Source organism: Nicotiana tabacum, chromosome 20 (genome assembly GCF_000715075.1).
Source record: "Nicotiana tabacum cultivar K326 chromosome 20, ASM71507v2, whole genome shotgun sequence".
In the NCBI taxonomy this organism is placed as follows: Eukaryota; Viridiplantae; Streptophyta; class Magnoliopsida; order Solanales; family Solanaceae; genus Nicotiana; species Nicotiana tabacum.
In genome coordinates this window covers 95,781,702-95,789,810 of record NC_134099.1, presented here as the reverse complement: position 1 = coordinate 95,789,810, position 8,109 = coordinate 95,781,702, and the positions used below count along the sequence as shown (strand labels likewise).

General features: G+C 34.6%; 1 protein-coding gene across 1 annotated transcript; it reads left to right on the top strand.

Moving 5' to 3' along the window:
• Positions 1-268: 268 nt before the first annotated feature.
• Positions 269-7,740, top strand: LOC107795582 (uncharacterized). The gene is made up of 2 exons (XM_016618248.2): positions 269-802; positions 6,940-7,740. The coding sequence occupies exons 1-2, from the start codon at positions 430-432 to the stop codon at positions 7,557-7,559; spliced, it is 993 nt and encodes a 330-aa protein (XP_016473734.1). The 5' UTR covers positions 269-429; the 3' UTR covers positions 7,560-7,740.
• The last annotated feature ends 369 nt before the right edge of the window (positions 7,741-8,109 follow it).

Genomic DNA, 8,109 nt, shown 5'->3' with positions numbered 1-8,109 from the left:
TAGGTCCAGTTAACACTTGGCACCACTTGATTTCAAATCTGAATCGGGACTCCGGACATCTCACACCAACCAAGCAAATATCTCAGGTCGACTTGCCTTTTTCAGGCACATGAAACTAGATTTTGAGGCAGACAACCAATATAATAGAAACAAACGTGTACTTGAGTTAGGAAAAAGTTGGACCACTCTTATATATGCCCTTCTCAGCTAATAGTAATGCAACAAAAAAAATTATACGAATTGATGGTAGTCGTGGCCTCCTTCATTCCCTTTCTTTATGTAACGAAAAGAAGCTGGACACGATATTTGTGTTCTTTTTTTCTGTGACATTGGTTCTGTGTGGCTCTCTTTTCTTATCCCTAGTCCCTACTACTAAAAATATTTCTCCTATATAACTCATAGTTTATATTAAAACGTCTTAGCACAGACATGTCTAACCAAGTGAATTCAGCCCAGCAATGGCCAGAATTCATATTACCCGACTCGTTGTATACCGATAATATTAGAGAACTCCATGCAGAAATTGAACATAAATGGGATATGTCGCGACGATCAGCGTGCCAGATTGCAGCAGGAAGGGCACTGTGGAGGCATGTGATAAACGATCCACTAGCAGAGTTACTAGCAGGAGAAACATACCTCAAAAGCTTGTATGAAAAGATTAAGAGGGATTGTCTTAATAATGCAAGAGAGGTTTCTGGTGTAATGATTGCTGTTAGAACACTATGGTTTGATAAACAAATTGAAGCTGCTCTTAGTTCCTTTGATGGTGGAGCAACACAAGTTGTCCTTCTTGGAGCAGGTATGTGATCAAAAGGGATTAACTTATATTAGCTGACCATGTAAATTTATTTATTTATTTTATATATAACATGTTTTACTTTCTAGGTTCCTAATCCCGTGTTTTATGAACGGTCACTTATGTAGTTATGATCTGATAACGTAAAAATTCTTTTTTACCGTCATATAGAAGTTAAACTCGACAAAAAATAAACTACCTCCTACGGTCCACTTTAATTGAATTTTTGGCTGTTTTTACACATATTAAGGAATCCACCTTTTGGCATAAATTAACAATGAAATTGACCATATTAACCTTAATTTATTTATTAGAAATGCAACAAATACTCCTAGGCTATTTACTCCAAAGGCACCTTTGGAAAAAAGAAGTTAATTCTTTCTTGATATCTGAAAAAATTAAATATTGTAGACCACAAGAAAGAACCGAAAAAATAATTAAAGTGGACCGGAGAGAGTAAATCAACTCTGTCTTAATCCCAAACTAGTAAGAGTGGACTAAATGAATCTTTCATTTCACACATTATTTGTGTCACTTTCATTCCAGTACAGGTAAATAATTTTTCCTTTATGGTAAATTTGGAGAGATGTATCAAACTAATCTCTCTGTTGCATTTTAGGCAATGATATACGTATTTGTTCCTTCTTGCAACTCAAAGACAATTTGTTCTTTAGTTAGTAACTTGTAGTGACTTATCATGAACTAATTAACTTCAAGTATGAGTATGTTAGTTATTCTATTACAAAATTAACAGATCAATGATTCTGCAAAGACATTGCAACTGAAAATTAACAAGATGCATTGTTTCAGCTTTTAATCCGTTAGTAATATGTGTTCGAAAATAGAAAATCAAAAAAATAGAACTTAGAACAGAAAATGTAAAAATAATTTCGAGCCTACAAGTTTTTTGTGTGTCCTTAAGAAATTTAATCCTTTCACTGTTGCTCAAGATATACAGATTAATTCCTCCCGAGATAGAATGGAATAACTATTCTGTGATAGCGGCACTTCAAATCACAGAACTTCAGCGAACTCCACAAACGGAGCAAATCACACTTCACACTTATTTTTATTTGGAAAAACAATGCAACAATGTAGAAAAGAGAAGAGAAATTTTCAGATTTTTCAATGCATTTGTAAAAATGAGGCCAAGCCTCTAAATTTATCGACAATGGAAGGGTGAGATGAAGAGATGCAATCCAAGAGGTGTCTCTTCCATTTCTCATTTACACCCTTTAGAAAAAAAATCCAACAATCCACCACATGAACGAGGAATGGTCATATATATAAAAATATGCATAAAAATTGTGTGATTCGCAAGTAAGGATTAATCGCATCTGGATAAGTAGATTTCCCTTTGAACTTTCCGTAGCGGACATATGTCGGATATACTTGGTCAATCGGTAGATTTGATATCTTTGAACCATCGAACTTTGGTATATACCTAGACAACCATAAGTCACATAATAAACCCTTAACCGTCTTTGGTTCTCATTGTTGTGTTCGTTTCAGCCATGAACACCGTCTGATTTCATAAGTGCATAGAGAACTAGCCTTACAGAATTCTCTTTTAAGCGACTTACACTTCACACTTACATAGATGATTCCTAAACGTGTTATCTCGTAGATACACTATTTGATATACTCCGTATCAAACTTAGAAACCATTAAAAAACTTTAACGTTTTATCTTTGGTACTGAACATTGTCTCATCACGAGAATGGACCAAATTTTTTTATTTGACAATGTTGAACCGTCATTAATGACTTTGTTTGATCTCCTTAAACCTAGATGTTGGAATCTCCAATCTTCTAGGTAAAATTTCTACCACAATGACTTGTCCTCGGTCATAGTCCAATTCCCTTCAATAATCTCTCAACTACCTCTCTAGTTAGGCCTTTTGTAAGTGGATCTGATGCATAATCGCTTGACTTCACGTAGGCAATCGTGATAATTCCCCTATAGTGTAGTTTCCTAATGATTTTATGTCTTTGTCGTATATGATGAGTTTTTTCATTATACATAATGCTTCCAGCCCCTACTATTGCCACCTGACTATCGCAATGTATGCATATAGGTGCTAACAGTTTGGGTCAAAATAGAATATCTTCAAGAAATTTCGAAGCCATTCTGCTTCTCCAACGGCCTTGTCTAAGGCTATAAACTCAACCTCCACTGTAGAACGGGCAATACATATTTATTTGGATAATTTTCAAGACATCGTTCCTCCACCAACTGTGAAAATATATCCACATGTGAATTTAGAAGCAGTCGACTGGGTGATCTAATTTGCATCACTATATCCTCCATTGCCACGGGATACTTATATAGTACAAATCATAATTTTGAGTATATTTCAAATATCTCAAAATTCATTTCATTGCCATGATAGTTCAATACAAACTTCCTTATGTCGTAGACTAATACATCTTGACTTTCTATTGCATATCAGATTATTGACTACACTTAATATAGCAACAAACGGTTGAAATGGTTGCATCAGTTGTAGCCACAACCTTTGAATATCTAACACATTTCGCAATCACTTCGCCTTTTGCTATTTATTCTTATTCCATAATGAAATACAAGTTTATATGATATGCAAATAGACTTTACTCATGATATAAATCCAACTTTTTATGAATTTGTTTTGTTATTTTCATCAGTTGGTTCACCTCATATAGTACAACATATATAAAAACATACATAAAGCACCTTTTCATGAAAAGTCACAGCCTTCCAAATGACTCATTTCATAAAAGAACTAACTATAATCAATGTTCAAGAAAGAACACAACATTTTGGATAGGTACGTAAATAACTTTTGAATTGGTAGTTTTATCACTAGTCATCATTAAGACAGAACAAGTAATGAATTAACTGACTACCATATCATATCCACTAGGAATTCGTGGGTTCCAAAAATTATATCATCTAGTTCTTTTAGATAATATAGACATTGCGTCTAATATTGACTTTTGTCATGCAACAGCTAAGGCCCCCACATTTCAAATATTTCATGTGCCTTGGCAATTATTCATTATCAACATATCATCCACAAATAATGACTTGATTTTAAAATCATTTGACAAAATTATGTGATCAAATCTCACATGTCAATATTTTGGTGCTTGTTTTAGTCCATAAAGAGACTTTACACGTCTGCACACCTTTATTTCTTTTCCAAGAACCACAAACCCTTCAGGTTGTTACATGTAGATTTCTTCCTCCAAAACTTAGTTTAATAAGGATGTCTTCACATCCATTTGATGGATTTCAGTACCATACACCACAACTAATGATTCCAATGCCCATATGAACGTAATTCTTGTAACCAATGAGTATGTGTCAAAATAGTCAAGGCCTTCTCGTTGTCTATACCTTTTGACAACAAGTCATGCCTTATACTTGTCAATAGTGCCATCATTTTTCTTTTTCCTTTGAAAATACATTTAGAACCTAATGGTTTGTTACCGGGAGGAAGATAAACTAATTCCTAAGTATAATTGTCCAATATGGATTCTATTTCACTATTGAGAGTCTGTTTCCAAAATAATGATACAGAAGAAGACATAACTTTTTTAAATGTTCGAGACATATTTTTCAATAAGAAAGTTTAAAATTTGGTCCAAATGAAATAGACGTTCTTTGTCGTTTACTCCGTCTTGAATCCTCCTCATTAAATGTACGTTCTTTTGTTCCTTCCCCAGGTCATTTGGATCCTTCACCAATCGACTCACATTCCGTTTTATACGGATATATATTTTGAGGAATTCAGCATTATCTGACTCTATAACCATATTATTATGAATGTCGGGATTTTTTACTTATGAACTAGAAATCGATATGTTTTACTATTGGTTGCATATCTTATGAAAATACAATCAACGATTTTCGATCATATCTTTATCCCTTTGGGTTTAGAAAATTGCACTATTGCCAAACACCCCCACACTTTAAAATAATTCAAGATGGGTTTCCTTCCTTTCCATTTTTTCATACGGAATAGATTGCAATTTGCTAAGGGGAACTCGATTGAATACTCTATTAGCTGCAAGCGTAGCTTCCCCCCACAAGTTTTGGGTAAACCAGAACTTATTAACTAGACATTCATTATTTCCTTTGACATTCTATTTTTTCTTTTCGCAATTCCATTAGATTGTGGTGACTAAGAGAGGATCGTTTGGTGAATAATTCCACATTTCAAGCATATTTCTTCAAAAGGAGATTCATATTTGCCGCCCCTATTATGTTGTAGAGCCAATCACAAGAATTGTTGTTTGTGTCACGACGGAGCCAGAATTAATAAATTGTGAAGTTTTTAATCTTCAAACCAATCTTGTACATTTAGAATAATTAATAAACTGTGAAATTTTTAATTTTCAAATCGAGTAACATCTGATACAACTAAATTTAATAAACGGTGAAGTTTTTAATCTTCAAATTGAGTAACATGTGATACGATCAAAGAAATGCTTTGTATTAGTGGTAAATTAGGTCAAAACAAATTTACTGGACAAAAATTTGTTAGATGAAACCATGAAGCATTTGTGACAAGCAAGAGTCGAAATTTAATTAGCTTGCTCACTCTAGTACTTGTGCCAACCTTCAATTTCCTTAGGTCTGTTGTTCCAGTACTTTGTCCCTTCAGAGCACTATATAAATGTCTAATAATTAAGTCCTTAGGAAAAGACAAAATATTCCTTGTACCATAAGTCCAAATATCTAAGAGTTCGACGAGAAGTTTTATTTTGTGTTTCATACAATTTACACTAGTTGTATAAGGCTCATTTTTGTCTCACAAATTTGTGGACCCCAATCTTACACTTTTGGATTCATAGAAATCTGAATCCACAAAATTGTGAGACAAAAAAGTTGCCTCATACAACTAGTGTCAGTTGTATGAGACACAAAATAAAATTTTCCGAGTTCCACCCATAGATCGATCTAAGGAATTTGAATTGGCCTAATAATGTATAGAGTTACCACTGTCCAGTCACGACACCAATTCCGTGGAGTGAAAGATTACTTCTTCTTCTCTTTGTCTGCCAGCCATCCTAAGTTTAAGTGCTAGAGATTGAAAACGACTTTTCGGATCAGTTTTGATTTTGTCATTTCTCTCTATAGTCATATCACACCAGTAATCGTACTGTTTACTTCGTCTTTCCTCTTATCAGCCGTCTCAACGCACAAAAGAGATGAACACAAAAAATAAAGATAAATTCCTTAAGATTGTTACTAATCTGTGTTCGAAATTAGAAAATCAGAAAAATAGAACTTAGAACAGAAAATATAAAAATAATTTCAAGCCCACAAGTTTCTTGCGTGTCCTTGAATTTAATCTTCTTACTGTTCCTCAAAGTATACGGATTAATTTCTCCTAGGATAGAACGGAATAACTACTTTGTGATAGCGCCATTTCAAATCACAGAACTTCAGCAAACTCGACATACGGAGCAAATCACACTTGACACTTATTTTTATTTGGAAAAACAATGCTACAATGTAGAAAAGAGTGGAGAAATTTTGGGTAATAAGCAATCTCTACAATCTATAAAGCAGTCATGACTATTTAAATTTTAACATTCAACTGGATTTGATATAGGTGATGCAAAATTTACTTGCTTTGAGTTATCGCAATAACTAGGGAATTTGAACCATGAACAGATGGAGTATTCCAATATAAGTGTGGATTTTACTCCAAGCATTCTCAGTTCCTCAATGAGAGAAAGCCTTGGCACAATAATAAGAGTTGAGTTGTCATTGTTGTGACCAGGAGGTCTTCCCTTGGAAACACCCTTTTGCAAAAATGCAAGGCTGCATGCATACAATAGATTCAATGTGATGCGGCCCTTCCTTAAACTTGGCGCATAGCGAGAACTTAGCGTATTGATCTGCCAATTTTCTATTCTCCGTTCCTCACTTCCCTTGCAAGTTGCTTGATTAATCCATTTTGTGGGGACAGTACAGAACACTGTCGAGGGTCTATTGAAAACAACATCTCTACCTTCACAAGGTAGGGATAAGGTATGCGTACACACTATCCTCTCCAGACCCCACAGTATGGGATAATATTGGGTATGTTGTTATTAGTACAGAACAGAACAGACTAATGATGATATCAATCTGCTTATCTGCAGGTATGGATACAAGGGCATACCGCTTGAGTTGCTTGAAAGAAAGTGACATTTTTGAGATTGATTTTCCAGAGGTCTTACAGATGAAAACTAGTGTTCTAAAAGAAGCAATCAATGAACAAAAACGGCCAATGCTGACAGCAAAATCATTGAAGGGAGTGGCAGCTGATTTAAGAGAAAAAGATTGGCTTAAAAAGCTTCAAGCATCAGGATTAGAGTTAAAGAAAAACACAGTGTGGGTATTAGAGGGAATTCTCTACTATCTATCACACTCTCATGCAATGGAAGTACTCAAGGTTATCGCTAATAACTGTGCGTCTGCTAATACAGTACTTTTAGCAGATTTCATGAACAAGCAAGCAACCAAAATGTGCAGCTCCATTTTCCATTTCTATAGTGATTGGCCTGATCTGTTATTGCCATCACTAGGATTTTCTCAAGTTAAACTTTCTCAAATTGGTGATCCGGATGCCCATTTCGGGCTGTTGCATGATCCACTAAATTTATTCAATAAGTTGCGCAGCTTGCCACGGTCACTACAAACTCACCCTGATGATGGAACACCGTGTTGGTTGTATTTGCTTCAGGCTTCTGGAGCACCACCTCTTCAAACTATTCCTTGAATCATGTGATAAGCCTAATTTCCAGTAAGAGATTAGATCTATGTAGGCCTCATTATTTTGCCTTATGGCACTAGAGATACAATTTGAATTAGTGGCTGTGTCATTCAATTCTATGTTTTCTTCTTCAAATCTGACTTAAACCAGTCATAAACTTTTCATATTTACTGCCCAATCTCTCCCTTATAACCTCCAACTCTTATGAAACTTTATATAAAAGAGAATAGAGTATTTTTCTCAGTTACTTGATACTGGTGTATTTATGCAGTCGAATCAACCAACACTTACAGTCATATGCTAATCCCTTCACACTGCAAAGTTGTAGTAATATGAGAACTCTGCATAACCCTTATCATTCTGCATTCAAATAGGCAATTTACTACAGATTTCACTTTTGATACAACATAGTATTGTTTACTATTACATTGAAAGTTAAGCTTATTATGATAGAGATGACAATTGTGATCTACAATGATAAGCAGATGCTCCAAACTGAAATGAGACAATTTGTGCAGCAGGCTTAAGAAAAAAAGTTCATGAATTCGTTAGTATC